The 17,753-nt window shown below is 45.6% G+C and overlaps 1 protein-coding gene across 1 annotated transcript in view; it reads left to right on the top strand.

Moving 5' to 3' along the window:
* Window positions 1-15,534, top strand: part of LOC119275797 (translin-associated protein X-like) — an 18,625-nt gene extending 3,091 nt beyond the window's left edge. Inside the window, exons 3-7 of the mRNA XM_037556716.1 lie at window positions 11,639-11,718; window positions 12,242-12,383; window positions 12,454-12,603; window positions 12,701-12,902; window positions 15,249-15,534. Of these exons, the coding sequence (XP_037412613.1) occupies window positions 11,639-11,718; window positions 12,242-12,383; window positions 12,454-12,603; window positions 12,701-12,902; window positions 15,249-15,352 (678 nt within the window). The 3' untranslated portion in view covers window positions 15,353-15,534. The remainder of the gene's footprint in view (window positions 1-11,638; window positions 11,719-12,241; window positions 12,384-12,453; window positions 12,604-12,700; window positions 12,903-15,248) is intronic.
* Window positions 15,535-17,753: the final 2,219 nt, after the last annotated feature.

Below are 17,753 nucleotides of genomic sequence, written 5' to 3'. Positions count from 1 at the left end.
CATGGTGGATCCACAACACTGGGTTTGGAGAGGTGAAATCCATGCTGCTCTCTAGTCTGAGCCTTCGTGAAGAAGTCCGCTAGCTGTAATTCAGAAGGCACATACTGAAGAGCAACAACATGTTCCTGCACCGCAGCGCGCACATAAGAAGCATCAACACTAATGTGTTTGGTAAGCTCATGCTTCATGGGGTCCCGCGCAATATTGATAGCACCTGTGCTGTCTGACAGGAGGGTGGTAGGTGTAGTAACAGAAACACCAAAATCCTCCAGTAACCAAGTCACCTCAGCCGTCAGAAGAGCCATAGCTCGCAACTCAACCTCTGCGCTCGAACGAGAAACTGCAGTTTGTTTCTTCGTCTTCCAGGAAATGAGGGAACCACCAAGAAAGACACAGTAGGCAGAAAGTGGACGGCGATCTGTAGGATCACTAGCCCACGTAGCATCCGAATAGGCCTGGAGCTGTAACGAACTGGAATGGGGAAAAAAGAGACGATGAGAGATCGTGCCACTAAGATATCGTAGAGCGTGAAGAAGGTGACTATAGTGAATTGAAGCGGGAGCAGAAACGAACTGACTCAGAATATGGACAGGATAGGAGATATCCGGACGGGTGACAGCAAGATACACAAGACTCCCAACAAGATGACGATAACGTGTTGGATCAGACAAGGGCTCACCATCAGAAGCATGAAGGTGAACATTGAGCTCCATAGGAGTCTCAGCAGTGCGCTCATCACTAAAAGCCGCACAAGTAAGAAGACCCTGGTTATACTTTTCTTGGGAAATGAAAAGGCCAACAGAGGTGGAGAAAACCTCAATCCCAAGAAAGTAACAAAGAGGACCAAGATCAGACATAAGGAACTGCTCATTAAGATGGGCCTTGACAAAGGCAATGCACTCAGAATCGTCACCAGTGATGATCATGTCATCAACATATAGAAGAAGAGTGCGACCACGAGCAGAAAGGTGGACAAACAACGCTGGATCGTGATCACTGGGTGAAAAACTAGCAACAGTGACCACAGAGGCAAAACGCTCAAACCAAGCGCGAGGGGCTTGCTTAAGGCCATAGAGAGAGCGACGAAGACGACAAACCATGCCATCGGGAACTGAATACCCAGGTGGCTGCATATAAACCTCCTCACGCAACTCACCATTAAGAAAGGCATTTTTAACATCAAGCTGTGACACAGACCAGTGGCGAACAGAGGCCACGACGAGAAGTGTGCGGACAGTGGTCATATGGGCCACAGGAGCAAATGGCTCATCATAATCACGACCATGCTCCTGCTGAAAGCCATGAGCCACAAGACGAGCTTTATAACGCTCAAGAGAACCATCAAAGTGAGTCTTAATCTTATAGATCCACTTACAAGTGATGGGATGAACATGGGGAGGAAGAGAAACCAGATCCCTTGTGCCGTTGTGCTCAAGTGCGGCAATCTCCTCTGCCATCGCAAACTGCCATTCAGGATGAACAACAACATCACGATAAGAGGTAGGCTCAAGTACAACTGAAAGGCCATATTGGCTAGGAGAATAGCGGTCAGAAGGAGGGCAAGGTCGAGCCTGAAGACCATAAGTCGGCTGGGACGAGGAAGACGGTGCACCAGAAGTAGATGGCACGTCAGTAGATTCATCCATACCACGTCGACGACGGGTATAATGAAAGGAAAAGTGGGATGAGAAGGAACCACCGGAGGTGATGGAGATGGAGAAGACATCGGTGATGAAGGTGGAGTGTCATGCAATAAGGAAGGAGAAGACACGATAGGAGAAGACGGTGTCGGATCTGCAATAGTGGGACGAGAAGGAGTAGGAATATGAGGCATAGAGGGAGGTGTATCAGGAAACGTGAGAAAAGAGATATCCTCTACTGAAAAGGTCGAAGAGGATGGTCGTGGGTAGAATGGACGAGACTCATCAAAAGTCACATCCCTAGAAATACGCATCCGTCGACCGATAGGATCCCAACACCGATAACCCTTATGTTCATCACTGCAGCCCAGAAAAACACATTTGACAGACTGAGCGGTTAGTTTGGTGCGTTCTCGGGGGGCAAGGAGAACATAACAAACACAACCAAACAACCGAAGAGCAGAATAATCAGGAGAATGATCAGAAAGACGCTCTAGAGGAATACCTCCTTGTAGAGCAGATGAGGGTTGAATGTTTATGAGATATGTGGCAGTGGAGACAGCCTCGGCCCAGAAATGAGGCGGAAGAGAGGCGGCAATCATCATCACACGAGCTGTCTCAAGAAGGTGATGATGCTTGCGCTCAGCCACGCCATTCTGAGTGTGAGCACCGGGACAAGAGAACTGAGCAAGAGTACCTTGCTCAGCAAGAAAACCACGCAACATTTTGGAGATATACTCGCCAACGGAATCAACACGAAACTCGAAACACACGAATAGGTGTAGAGAACTGAGTGTGGACCATGGCGGCAAAACGCTTATAAATAGAGAACCTTGCTATGAGAAGACATGAAGTAAAGCCAAGTGTAGCGAGAGAAATCATCTATAAAAATAATACAGTACCGATGGCCCTCTTTGGAAGAGAAGGGAGCCGGACCCCACACATCTGAATGTACTAAATCGAAAGGGCGCTGAGACACTGACTCACTAGTAGGATAAGGTACCTGAACTTGTTTACCAAGCCTACAACCCCGACATTGTAAGGAGACATCTCCTGAGACAGGCCCTAGAAGACCACGACGAACTAAAGACGATAGTGGAGAACCACAAAGGTGACCAAGTCGATGATGCCACTGCTGGAAGGAGCTGGTAGCTGAAGCGACGAAGGCAGATGGATGTCGAGTGTGGTGGTAGCGGAAGGAACATTAAGCCAGTCCAACTCCCAAAGCCCCTGAGAATCATGGCGGCGCGGAGGACAAGGGACCTCACCGGAAAGAACAACCTAGAGACAAATGCCACGCATGTGAATGCGCATAAAGGCAACGAACTCAGAATAGTTAGCCCCATCAAATATCACTTGGCAGCGCGGGATGGCAACATAGCCAGATGACGCCAAAGACATGGTGCACCTTTTCCGTCTTTTTTTTTGAGTAGCAAAGGTCACCCAACTCAACTGACCAAGATGAGAGCGACCAGAACCACCAGCAGATCAATCACAGGAAAAGCCAGCCGAACGAGGACCAAATCGATTCGACAGAGTCGCGATCTGGAGCAGTAGACACCCGGAGAAGAAACGGCAGCAGCCACTCACGTGACCACGCGAGCGCCCCGTAGACAGCCGCGGAAGACAGTAGCGTCGCGGACGGGCGGGCGGGCGGTAGCAGCAGTGCAGACGGGCGGGCGGTAACAACTAGCCAGCGGCTAGGGATCAACTAGCTAGCTTGGATGGGAAGTTCTTGTAGCTGGAGATGGACGCAGGCAAAAGCAAAATCACGGCCGGCAGGAAAGAGAACAACAGCGGCCGTGTAGGTGTTTGGACCGGGTGCAGCACGAGTTGCGCGTGCGGAAAAAAATACCTAGAGCTCTAATGCCATGTTGAGAATAGCAACTTGTATTATTAGGAGGCCAAAGCCAACATATATACACATACATGAGGATGCCAAAAGGCTACAAGAGGATGCCAAGAGACTAGAATGCAAAAGGCCAAAAGACATCACTTAATATAACTCTAACAGACATTGCCTAGACTGAAAACAAACGTGACACCCTGGAAAGAGCATCAGCTGCTGTGTTCTCCACTCTTTTCTTGTACTGTATAGAGAACTGTAAGCCAACCAGTTTTGTCGTAGCCTTCCTAGTTCCTTTGCAAATTAGAAGTCAAATTTTGATCTCCCAAGTGGCAAGGACTCTGGCGATCAGTTTTAATCACAAAAGGAGCTCTACACAGATAAGATCTCCACCTGTCAATGGCCATCATTATAGCTAGAAATTGCTTCTCATATATGGAAACCTTGTGGCTGTTAACCCCCAAGGCCTTGTGGTAATAAGCTATGGGATGGTCCTCTTGTGTAAGCACAAGCCAGTATTGCAAGCATCTGTTTCCACAGTAAAGGATTTGTTGAAATCTGGTAATGCCAGAACTGGAGTAGTAGCCATTGCCTGTTTCAACAATTGAAAAGCTCTCTGGGCTGTGGCCATCCACTGGAAGGCCTGTTTCTTGAGAAGAGCTGTCAGTGGTTTAGCCAGTAACCCATAATTCTGGAAAAAATTCCTGTAGTATCCAGTGAGCCCTAAAAATTCCCTTAACTCAGTGACATTTGTGGGAGTGGGCCAGTCCACCATGGCAGCAGTCTTTGTCGGATCAGTAGTAACTCCAGCATCTGAAATAATGTGGCCCAAATACTCCATGCTCTGTTGAGCAAAAGGCATTTACTTTCCTTCACAAACAGCTTATGCTCTTGTAGTATATCAAACACTGATTGCAGATGTTTCAAATGCTCTTCTAGAGTTTCACTGTATACTAATATATCACCCATGAAGGCCAAAACATACTTCCTGTTGGGAACTGCAAATATGAAATTCATAAAGGATTGGCAAGTTGCTGGGGCAGTAAACAACCCAAAAGGCATGACTTTAAACTGATGCTGTCCATTATGTGTTTTAAATGCTGTTTTGAATTCATCTGCTTCTGTCATTCTGATCTGATCATATCCTGACCTAAGATCCAACTTAGAAAACCACTTAGTGCCTCATAATTCATCTAGTAACTCATCAATCACTGGCATAGGAAATCTGCTTTTGATAGTTAGAGAATTGAGTTTTCTGTAGTCCACCCAAAATTCCAAGTGCCATCCTTCTTCTTCACCAACGGAACAGAAGAGGCAAAATGACTTAAACTGGGTGTTATTAGACCAGCTTTGAGCATTTCAGCAACCTGTCTCTCAATTTCATCTTTTCGCAAAGGAGAGTGTCTATAAGGCCTACAGTTGGCATTAGGAACCAGGTGAATGGCACGGTCAAACTCTATGGGAGGCAGGGTCTTGGGATCAACAAACACTGCTTTGTTAGTCTCCAATAGTTGCTGTACTTCAGTTGGGACTTGAGCACCCGGAGTAGCAGTAATGGGTTGTAACACAGCTGTGGCTCAGATGTCATTACCCTTCTCCCATTTCAGCAGCTGGTCCACAGAAATTTCTTGGATAGACTCTTGCTTGGCAGGTAAGACCCCCTGTAACTTCACTTCTTTTCTCTGATACACAAACTGAATCCACTTCTCAGCCCAATGACGGTGCATTACACCCCACTGTTCCAGCCAGTCCATCCCTAAAATAATGTCATGTCCTGCCAGTGGTAACACTTTCATAGAGGTTGTGAAATTATGGCCTGAATCCACCAGGTTAAGTTGGGTACAAATTCAGTGTATGCCACCAAGTCTCCATTGGCCACTTTAACTTGCAAGGGGTGAGTCAGTTTTTCTGCAGTAACTGGCACTCTGCTCAACAGGGCCTGATCCACAAAGGTGTGTGTACTGCCTGAATCAATGAGCACCAGCACCACTTGATTACCCATGAGAGCCCTTAGTTGAATAGTTTTAGGATGTGAAGCTCCAGACAAAGCTGTCACAGAGATAGTAGCACACTCTTCCTGAAAATTGTCCACTAAAGCATCTAAGACAGCATCAGATATTATCTCATGAGGATCAACCACTTCAGCTGCCTTAAGTTGAGCTGTAGGAGCAGGAACCTGCTTGCATACATGCCCATATATATATTTTTCTCCACAACTGTAACACAGACCATTAGTACGTCTATATTCCTTTAACTGTTTGGCTTTCCGCAATTCTCCAGGAGCAAAATTTGGTCTGGTGTCAGTTCTAGTAGATGTATTCTTCTGATAACTAGACTTGTATGATTTCTGTTGAGCCAACAGCCCTTCATGAACTGTATCATACATGGATGCCACCTGAACATTGGGTGGAAGTTGGAGCTCTACCACTGATCTCAGCTCTTCCTTCAGTCCCATGACAAATCTAGCAACCAGAAAAGTATCACTGATAGTGGGCTCATACAAGCTTATATTGTACACTAACTGCTGGAACTGAACCTTGTACTCTTCCACTGTATCCAACTGCTTGAGTACCATCAGTGCTTTCATCCTCTCTCTGAATATTCACATGAAACTTGTTAGGAATAGCAACTTGATATTATTAGGTGGCCAAAGCCAGCATATATACATGTACAAGATGAAGCCAAAAGGCTAGAATACAAAAGGCCAAAGGCCATCATTGGTATAACTCTTAACACCCCCTCTCAAACTCATGGTGGATCCACAACACAGAGTTTGGAGAGGTGAAATCCATGTTGCGCTCTAGTCTGGGCCTTCGTGAAGAAGTCTGCTAGCTGTAACTCGGAAGGCACATATTAAAGAGCAATAACATGATCCTGCACTGCAGCACACACAAAAAAAGCATCAACACCAATATGCTTGGTAAGCTCATGCTTCACGGGGCCCCGCACAATACTGATAACGCTTGTACTGTCTGACAAGAGGGTGGTAGGTGTAGTAACAGAAACACCAGAAACCTCCAATAACCATCGTAACCAAGTCACCTCCGCCGTCGGAAGAGCCATAGCTCGCAACTCGCCCACTGCACTCGAATGGAAACTGCAGTCTGTTTTTTCGTCTTCTAGGCAATGAGAGAACCACCAAGAAAAACACAGTAAGCAAAAAGTGAACGGCGATTCGAAGGATCACTAGCCCACGTAGCATCGGAATAGGCCTATAGCTGTAACGAGCTAGAACGAGGGAAAAAGAGACGATGAGAAATCGTGCCACGAAGATATCGTAGAACACGAAGAAGGTGATTATAGTGAACTGAAGTGGGAGAAGAAACAAACTGACTCAGAATATGGACATGATAGGAGATATCCTGACGAGTGACATCAAGATAGACAAGACTCTCAACAAGATGACGATAACGTGTCAGACCAGACAAGGGCTCACCATCAGAATCGCGGAGGTGAACATTGAGCTCCATAGGAGTCTCAACGGTGCGCTCATCACTAAGAGCCGCACGAGCAAGAAGATCCTGGATATACTTCTCTTGGGAAATAACAAAGCCATCAGAGGTGGAGGAAACCTCGATCCCAAGAAAGTAACAGAGAGGACCAAGATCAGACATAAGGAACTCCTCACTGAGACGGTCCTTGACATAGGCAATGTACTCAGAATCGTCGCCAGTGATGATCATGTCATCAACATATAGAAGAAGAGTCCTACCGCGAGCAGAAAGGTGGACAAACAATGCTGGACCATGAGCACTCGGCGAAAAACCAGCAGCAGTCACCACAGAGGCGAAGCGCTCAAACCAGCCATGGAGGCCTTGCTTAAGGCCATAGAGAGAGTGACGAAGACAACAAACCATGCCATCAGGAACAGAATACCCAAGTGGTGGTTGCATATAAACCTCCTCACGCAACTCACCATTTAGAAAGGCATTCTTCACATCAAGCTGAGACACAAACCAACAACTGACAGAGGCCACGGCAAGAAGTGTGCGGACAATGGTCATATGGGCCACAGGAGCAAAAGTCTCATCGTAATCATGACCATGCTCTTGCTGAAAGCCACGGGCCACAAGACGAGCTTTAAAACGCTCAAGAGAACCATCAAAGCGAGTCTTTGTCTTATAGACCCACTTACAAGTGATGGGACGAACATCGGGAGGAATAGAAACCAGATCCCATGTGCCGGTGCGCTCAAGGGCAACAATCTCCTCTGCCATTGCAAACTGCCATTTTGGATGAACAACATCATCTCGATGAGAAGTCGGCTCAAGAACAATCGAATGACCATAGCGAGAAGGAGAATATTGGTCAGGGGCGGACAAGGCCGAGAACAAAGACCATAAGTTGGCTGAGAGGAGGAAGACGACGCTCCAGAAGTAGAGGGCACATCAGTAGACTCATCCACAAACGTGGACGACGAGTATAATGGAAAGGAAAGGAGGGAAGAGGTGGAATCGTTGGAGGTGGAGACGGGGAATGTATCGGTGATGATGGTGGAGACTCATGCGGTGAGGGTGGAGTAGAAACTGTAGGAAAGGACGGGGTCGGATCTGCAATAGCAGGACGGGGAGTAGGAATACTGGGCACAGAGGGAGGTGTATCCGGAAACGTAAGAAAAGCGATGTCCTCTGATGTCCTCTGTGGAAAAAGACGAGGAGGATGGACGCGGGTAAAAAGGAGGTCATCAAAGGTCACATCGCGTGAAATACGCAGCCGACGATCGACAGGATCCCAACATCGATAGCCCTTATGCTCATCACTGTATCCGAGAAAGACACACTCAACATACTGAGCGGCGTTTGGTGCGTTCACGAGGGGCAAGCAAAACATACCAAATGCAACTAAACAAATGAAGCACCGAATAATCAGGAGAACAACCAGAAAAACGCTCGAGAGGAATACCACCCTGTAGAGCAGCAGATGGCTGAATGTAGATGAGATAGGTGGAAGTGGTAACAGCCTCATCCCAAAAGTGAGGCGGAAGGGAGGCGCCGATCATCATTGCATGCGTCGTCTCAAGAAGGTGACGATGCTTGTGCTCAGCCACACCATTCTGAGCATGAGCACCAGGGCAATAGAACTGAGTAAGAGTACCTTGCTCAGCAAGGAATCCTCGCAGCACACGGGGACTCGAAAACTTGGTATGGACCATGGCAGCAATTTTTTTGTATATAGATAAGACCTCACTACGAGAAGACATGAAATAGATCGATAAAAATCATCTATAAAGATAATATAGTAGCAATGACCCCCTTTCGAAGTGAAGGGAGCCGGACCCCAAACATCAGAGTGAACGAGATCAAAAAGGCGTTCGGACACGACCTCACTGTGAGGATAAGATAGCTGAATCTGCTTACCAAGGCGGCAACCCAGACAATCCAACGAAGAGTTACCAGAGACAGACCCCAGAACACCGCCATGAACCAAAGACGAGAGACGAGAACCACATAAATATCCAAGACGATGATGCCATAGTTGAAAAGAGCTGGTAGATGCAGCAATAGGGGTTGTGAGACTGGCGACGATGGCAGCGGAACGAAGACGAAGCCAGTCAAGTTCCTAAAGACCATCAGAGCATCGAGGGCCAGCACCAATCAGAGTGCCCATGCGACGATCCTGAACAGAACACGAATCAAAGTTGAGAATGACCCTACAACTAGAGTCAACAGTCTGACCCCAGATATGAGCTGCATGGTAAGTCGGGGAACATGAGCGACAGAGGGAACATGAAATGAAGAAGTGCGAAGAGTGCCTCGGCTAGCTACAGGGAGGGGAGTGCCATCAGCCATAAGAACACGAATAGGAGACTCGACGGGTCGAACGGATGCCATAGTGGAAGAACCATGAGTAATATGAAAAGAAGCTCTAGTATCAAGGATCCATGGGGATGTAACTGAATGAGTAGAAGGTGGTTTCTCAGTGCCAGAAGAGTCAGTCACAGAAACTGCAGAACCTGACGATGAAGAATCTCAGGCAGCAAGCAGGCATTGCAAAGTAGGGGACAACGCCACAGACGGACGAGCACCAAGCACCGAGCGGCGACGTATGTGTGAGACTTGGTCAATGTAGGGAACACCGCCGAACAACGCCTGACAGCACGGGATGGCGACATAGCCCGATGGTGAAAACATTGTACTCTTTTTTCTTTTCTTTTCTTTTTTCTTTTTTTCTCTCTTTTTTTTCATTTATCTCTCTCTCTCTCTCTCTCTCTCTCTCTCTCTTTAACCAATCTGCAAGGGCGGAGTATCAATCGCCTCACACCTGAAGAGTCAACCGAACACCAAACCAGCAACCACAAACTGCAGAACATCGAACCAGCATCCAGGTACACACGAGCGGTCAGGATGGGCCTGGACGAGAGCGGTCAGGACTAGGGAGTGGCGGCAGATCAGGCAGCGCCTCGATGAGGGAGAGCGAACAGACAGCGCCTCGATCCAGAGGGAGAGTGAACAGACAACGCCTCGATCCAGAGGGAGAGCGAACAGACAACGCCTCGATCTGGAGCGGCGGCCGAATCAGGAGCGAGTGCAGCGGCGGGCGTCCTGCGTCAAGAGCTGGCGGCGGATGTGCTCCCGCGTCCCCGCGTCGCAGCTCAGCAGCGGGCGTCCTGCGCCAGGAGCCGGATGTGCCCCGCATCAGGAGCCAGCGGCGGGCATCCCCAAGTCCCCGCGTTGCAGCTGGTGCAGCCGAGGCTGACTCGATCCAGAGCACCAGATGGCGTGTCGCGGTCCAAAAAGGACGCGGTCCAGAGAAGTTGATCAGGGCAGACGACTCGAACCAGAGAAGTGGATTTGTGGCGGCACGAGCGGCTCCTTGGCGAAACGGGACGAGGAGCAGCCGGAGTAGAGAAGGAGACCACGGCGGCGGAGTAGCGGGTCAAGCACGAGTTGTGCGCGCTAAAAAAGGACCTAGGCTCTAATACCATTTTAGGAATAGCAACTTGATATTGTTAGGTGGCCAAAGCCAGCATATATACATGTACAAGAGGAAGCCAAAAGGCCAGAATACAAAAGGCCAAAGGCCATCATCAGTATAACTCTAACAGACCTCCTGTAAAATAGCCACACAAAACTGCTCCAAAGTGTAAAAGGCACTGTGCTGTTTGAATGCCTGATACCAGTGTGCAGATTTATCTGAAAGATACAGTGCGGCAGAAGTAACTTTGAAATTATCAGGGATATTGATACAACTGGAAGAATGCTTCACACTTATTGATCCAAATCCTTACATCCATACCATCAATGCGAGGAAAATCCATCTTAGGCATCCAGGAGCGCTTCCCAGCAGGTTTATCCGTAGCTAGAGAACAGTGTGATCGACAGTGGAAAAAAATTAACATGTACCTGAGGAAAACGCTGTGGCGGACAAGCCGTAACTCCTGGTGCTGCCCCAAGGATACCATCGGACACATCAGATGCTGTGGGAGAACTCTCACCACTGGGTGGAAGAACTCTCACCCAAGGATACCATCAGATGCTGTTGAACCTTCCCCAACGTATCACAGGAGAGGTTGACTTTGCCCTGTACCTGATCCAGACGTGTCTATTACAACTCACACGCGGCCCGCACGGCCCATTACACAGACGCTAGCCAGCCTAACTCTGCCATTTGAATTACGCGCCAGCGCTTGACGCCTTCTCAGTCTTGCCTTTACGTCTCCCTGCTCGGCTGACGCCCATGGTCAGCACCTCGGAACTAACACCCAGTTGATGGGAAAGATATTTCCGTTCCTCTCTCCTGGTTGAAGCTAGACTTCTTAGCATCTTTGTTTTCGGATTAAGAGGGGGTTTGTCTTTGTCATTATACATTTGCACGTGGATATCTATAATAGCATGGCAAAGTTGCAACATCTGTCAGATTCCATTTTCTGTATCTGAGTTAATTGCATGAAATTATCTACTACTTTAGCATTCTGTCTCTTCAGGGTTCCCTGAACTATATTCTAGAAGTTTTTCCTCTTGGGTCAAATGTGCACAATCAACACTCACCATTAGAACTGTTTTTTCTATTAGAATTTGTTCTTCCATTTCAGAAACTGAAAGCAGGCATGTTGTCACAGTAGGATGTTTTGTTTTTACTCCCTTAGGTTATTAGGTAATTACTGAGTATCAGTGCTTTCATATTATCTTATCACTGTTCTCTATCATTGTAGAATGATAAAAGGGAAAGGCTTGTGAAAGCAAGTCGGGATGTGACAATGAACAGCAAAAAGGTCATCTTTCAGGTCCACAGGTAATTGATACAGAGTGCTGATGGCCTGCTTCATCTGAGCATCAAAAGTTGTGCTAGATGTATCACGATTTATCTATTTATTTTTGAAAAAGGAAGAAACTTATTGCGGTTTTCAGAATAACTTGGAGCACTCTTACTTCTTAACCTTGATCTTTTATGAATTAGTATGCTGTGTGACGTTTAAAAATGTGGGATGTGGAAATGTGTTCTTTTACAATGAAATTATGTTTGGCTTAGTGTAAACACGTGATGCTGACTTTTGCCGAACATACCCAAGCCAGTGGGTAGCTGCACAGACAATCAGGAATTCTGCATGAGTTAAGTGGTTTGAAGTATTTGTTTCCTCCAAATCAAATGTGATGATAGAAGCAGGATTTTAGCTTAAATATCATGTCCATCATGTAGCATGTGGCTTGAAATTATAAACAGCTCTTGGAATTGATCAAACTTACATCTGCAAATGATCTTCAATTTCCAATGTGTGACAGTTCACATGTATTCTTATACTATTTTTCTTCTCCAGGATCAGCAAAAATAACAAGGAGGAAGTTCTTTCAAAGGCGGAAAATGACCTTGCTGCTGTGGTTAACCAATACATTGGAAAGTTAGTAAAAGAACTACAAGGAACCGACTTCTGGAAGCTCAGAAGAGCCTATACCCCTGGTGTTAGTATCAATATCGTCCTTCTACATTTGTTTTGCCAGAAATCCGACATGTTTTTCATGAATGCTGCAGGTACAAGAATATATTGAAGCTGCAACATTTTGTAGATTTTGCAAGACTGGCACTTTATTGGGTCTAGCTGAAATTAATGATTCTTTGCTTGCTCTAAGTGATAAATCCATTGAGCCCTTGCAGATAAATGTGCTTGACTATCTTTTAGGGGTAAATATACTGATATATTTATAAATTATTTATGATCATTTTCCCTTTTCTGTACTTGCTGGAAGTTAATGCTATTTCTGTGCTGCCAATGTCTTAGGTTGCTGATTTGTCAGGAGAGCTAATGAGGCTTGCAATTGGACGTATATCTGATGGGGAAGTTGAATATGCTAAAAATATATGTGCATTTGTACGTGACATTTATAGGGAGCTGACCCTTCTTGTGCCACTGATGGATGACAATAATGAGATGAAGAAGAAAATGGAGGTTATGCTTCAAAGCGTAGTGAAAATTGAGAATGGTATCACTTCTTTCATGCCCAACATCGTATGCTAAGTACATGAATGATCTAAACCTTTTGTTTGGAGACATATGGTGATGATGGAGGCACCGATTTGGGGAGGACTAGAACTAGAATAGCCAGCGAAAGAGGGAAAATCGCAGCAGAATTTATGGATTGTTTGGTTTGAAGAAAAAACTCGTCTCACTACGGGTTAATCAATTGAACAATCGCATGAATTTTGGTGGAAACAACCCTTGTTTGTTATTCCATTGCTTGGGTCCAACCAATGTGGTGCTAGCCTTATATAGTGCTTAGAATGGATAAAAACTAAAGATATTGACACTAGGCTTGGACGTGCTGGCTGACTGTAGCTAATTTATCTTTGTTGCACAATCCATGTGCTCAAATGCAAGGAAATTATGCATTCCAGGGGTGAATTTGATCAGAAGAAGCAGTGATTAACATTAGCACAACATATAAACTAGACATGATACCAACTGAAAATACAGTTAATAGACCTACCATATTGGCGATATAATTATCGGCTTCCATAGATGTTGCCGAGGAGGCGCAGAAATGTTGTCTATGAAGTGGTGTATATTTACACAAATGTAGTCACCTATTTATTGATTAAATTAATCATGAAAATGCATAAATTTCTGATAGATAATCAGCTACATATGACACTTAAGAATCTGGATTTGTAGATTATTAAATATCAGTTACACCCTGGTAAAAGGTTGGAGCGTACTATCTTCACATGTACATAATGCTATATAATTTTGTGTGTTCTCCTTGACTCTGTAACACTCACACCTTAGTTCCCAGACCACCAACTGATCTTAAATGTTGATTCTTACTTGCCAGTTACCACCAGTATATGCTAACAAAAAGAGCAACTTTTCTGCTTTTGCTAGAATAGCTGATCTTTTAAGAAGGTTCTCCTCAACTGAAAATGTGTTGTCCGGTAGTTGCAAAGTTATATTGTGAAATTGGCAGTCCTTTGCTGCCTTTGTTTGTAAGGACTAATGATTCTGCTATTGCTTTAGACATTATTTAGCAGTTAATTAAGCGTGATTTCCGTTCGTAAATCACATGTTTTTGTTTGATCTTGTGTTCTTTTATTTATCTGTACTTTTATTTCTACGGTGACACTAGATATCCCATCTTTCAATCATTTTGTCTATATACAACAAGAACCACCATGACTATGTTAAAGTTTATCAAGGATCAAACTAGCATGAGTAATATATTTGTTTGGTTATTAGTGTTTTTAAGTATACCCAACCTGAACTAGGGTTGGTTTTAATCGTGCTATTTAAGTTCACATCTGAACTTTCTTGTTGTACCATGTGCTAGTCAACTAGAATCATTCAGTGGCACCTTAATTGTGTCTGTCAAAAGCTCGTTGTCTGTTGTAGTACCTCTAGAAAAGTCCTGTGTTGGTTTGCACTCGGACGTTCCACATTTTTAAACAAAAAGAGTGGTCTGTATTTTGTACATTCAGAGGTGGGTGCTTGTGTTTAAACCTTGAACCTACGTGTTCAGAGTTGATTGTTACCTACCTGTGCATCTTTAAAAATTCTCAAAAAAAACTAATGTACATTTGCACAAGTATGTAAACCTTGAACCTACATGTTCAGAGTTGATATATTTTTTTAGAATTCTTCAAAATGCACAAGTACCTAAACCTTAAATTCAAGCAAACATCCTTGCGGGTACAGTAGCTTTTCCCAAAAAGCTGTTTTACTTTGAATTTATTGAATATATGCAGGAAAAAACAAGTACACGATGTTTCTGCTGTTTATAAATAATAATTGTAATCCACTTAGTTTAAATGGTTTGATTCTCTGCCACAATGATAGTTCAGAAGCTTTTGTAGTTTTTACTTTTTCTGAACTATCTGGCACAAAAAACTGGCATTGTTGAAAATTGATAATTTAGCTTATTCAAATATTTCAACGCTTCCTTCTATTTTGTGGAATTACATTTCAAGCACAACAGGTTCACAAGTACTGGGGATAGCTTAGGTCTGCTGTGCCGTCCACTTCATCAGTTATCTTTTTGCTTTTGTTTCAATATTGTTGATGTTATCTCCTGCCTGTCTTACTGTCATTTTTTGTCGGTGTATTTCTGTTTTTAAAACACATCGGACTAGGGGCACTACGTATTTGTTGATGTCCCCCCTGGCAGTGTTTCTGTATGTAGGTGTGCTGATTTAGTTTAGATCCACCTTCTCTGAATACCTAGATTTGCATTTGTGGTAACATCATAATCTTATGTTCGTTATTGTTGGATCCATATTAGGGCAGATGCAATTATACTTCTGCTGACTTTGACGCTGTGCATGTATATGTTATACAGCTTGCTTCAGTGTTCATGTGAGAGGATCTGAATACATCGCTATGCTGGGATCATCTGGCGAGTCAGACTATGCCTTCTTCGGTGCCGCCGACTATGACCAATGAAGCCAGACCGCCTAACAGACATGTTCGGGGACCTATCTCAAAAAAGAAGCTTTGAACATGACTGTATTATTTATTGCTTGTGCACAGCACACCGTAGAACATGTAATATCTGTATTCTGTAGCATTGCAAGACTAACCTAGCATTCTTCTTCTTCTATGCACTGGTTGTTTCTGTTTCCTTATCTTCTGATGCTCTTTTGTCCCCTCCAGAAAAGTCCCTTGAGGGTTCTGAACATCAGCTCTAATCACCTGATATGCGTTCAGACCTCACCAAAGTAGAGAGAAAATAATTGTCTTGTTAATACAATTTCAAGAAAAATCATCAAATCTCCAATTAGTTTGGATTGCTTACCACATGTCTTAATAATTATAGTGAGGTGTACTGGATAATTTTCTCTCAAAATATACCATCCCCTAGAGAACGCCGTAAGAGATGATATGCCGCCACCTTGGAACATTTGGAAGAGGTCGTACCCTGCCCATAGGAAATGTTCAGCGCTAGCCGCCGATCAACCGGCCTAGTTTTCAGTCGGTCACTGCACGGGCGTTGAATACGTGTGCGTGTGGCCGTCGGATCTGTCTTCCCATGTCGTTTTTTCTCCCCCAAAAGAACAGATCTGACTAGCGCAATCGAAAAAAAAAAGCAGTGGCGCATCCGACACTTGCAGTGGACGAGCGAGGTGACCAACCTCGAAGCACCACCGCCGGTCGCAGTGCTCCATTGACGAGTTCGCGCCTCGGTTTGCTGGTCGCAGCAAAAACTCCCACCGGTAATAGCAAACATGTGTGCCAGTTCGAGCAAAAAAACCCATCGTTGATGCCACCCCGTCGCCATCATAGCAAAACTGTTCAATGATAGTTGCTTTTGTTTCTGAATGCAACAAAATATGGCGCCACCCCCTATCGCCCCCAAACCACTCCCATCGACGGGAGCAAAAAAATCCCTCACTTCAAACTTCTTTTGTTGCTGGTTGCAGCTATCTCGGCACCACATCTCCCCGCCATTGCATCACCCTTCGTCGGTTGCAGAAAAATAGAGGACCTGTTCTAGCATCCGATGGTTGTCGTTGTAGCACCGATATTGGTTGGTTGTAGCTTGCTGACAAACCGCGGCCGTGGTTCCAGCTCGGCGGGTGCTTGGTTCCATCATCCCTGTGGTCGGGGGTTTGAGCTCGTCGCATCGCCGTGGCCCCGATGGTCGTAGCCATGGAAATCGAAGATCGGCGGGCACGCGAGGTGGGCCTGTCGTCGCAGCCGCTCCCAATTGGGGTTTGGAGGTGATGGGTTGGTATTCCCATGGTCGAGATCAAGGAAGTGGGTAACGCCGGCGACTGTTGTCCCACCTCGCCTGCTCCCTTGGAGGGACGAGGATGCGGTGCTCTCGGTGAAGGAGAGGTAGAAGATGATGCTCGCAGTGGAAAAATGGAGATAAGGATAAGAGCAATGGGTGGTGGGCCATATGAAACATGTGGCACGTGGGGTAGGTTGCAGGGGCGCACAATGAAAGCCGGATCCAGCGGCTCGTGTAGCCAGCGGAAGTTTCGGCCGATTGGCCGAAATGAGTCATTATCCCAGGAAATTCAACGAACAAGCACCAAAAAGATTGTGTGTGATAATTCCAGGGTTCAAGTTCTCATGGACATGAATTTGTGTTCTTGTTCTTTCAAAAACAAAAAACAAAAAACAAAAATTGTTACAAGGGCTTCCCCTGCCGTAATCCTTTAAAAAAGTTGGTGAAGCATGTCGCGTGAGAATTGGGAGCTTTTGGAGAAGGATAATTCTGTGAAGCCATCTCAAATTGGCTACTAAATTCATCAAGTTTACGTCCATACATGCAACGAACCTTTTGCGCCGTATGTCGGTGTCAAAACCGGTGGATCTCGGTTAGGGGTCCCGAACTGTGATCTTGGATCGATGGGGAACAAGGGACGCAAAACACGATATTTACCCAGGTTCGGGCCCTCTCTAAGAGGTAATACCCTACGTCCTGCTTGATTGTATTGCTTGTGTATATAGGGGTTACAGAGTTGATCTACCTCAAGATCAGAGGAACTAAGCCCTAACTAGTAGGATGGTGATTGTTCTCATAGACTCTGTGGACTAATCCCTCTGGTTTATATAGGCACCAGGGGTACTAGGGTTTATAGATAGTCGGTTACATCAAGGAAACGTCGGATCTTTCATCTTGACTTGGGGTACACTCCAAGGCACAAAAGGTCTTCGGTTCGGATATGGTGCGGCCCAATAGTCCGGCCCATGTGAGATGAGCCGGCACCCCGAGGACCGCCTAGTCCAGGACTCCCTCAATAGCCCCCGAACTAGCCTTCAATGGCCAGAGCTCCAAATGTTGCGCATTCCATGCTCTCCAAAGTCTTTGGCTTGCGACGCGAGTTCTCCATCT

This window comes from Triticum dicoccoides, chromosome 3B (assembly GCF_002162155.2).
Source record: "Triticum dicoccoides isolate Atlit2015 ecotype Zavitan chromosome 3B, WEW_v2.0, whole genome shotgun sequence".
NCBI classification, from domain to species: domain Eukaryota; kingdom Viridiplantae; phylum Streptophyta; class Magnoliopsida; order Poales; family Poaceae; genus Triticum; species Triticum dicoccoides.
This window is presented reverse-complemented; position numbering and strand designations above follow the sequence as displayed.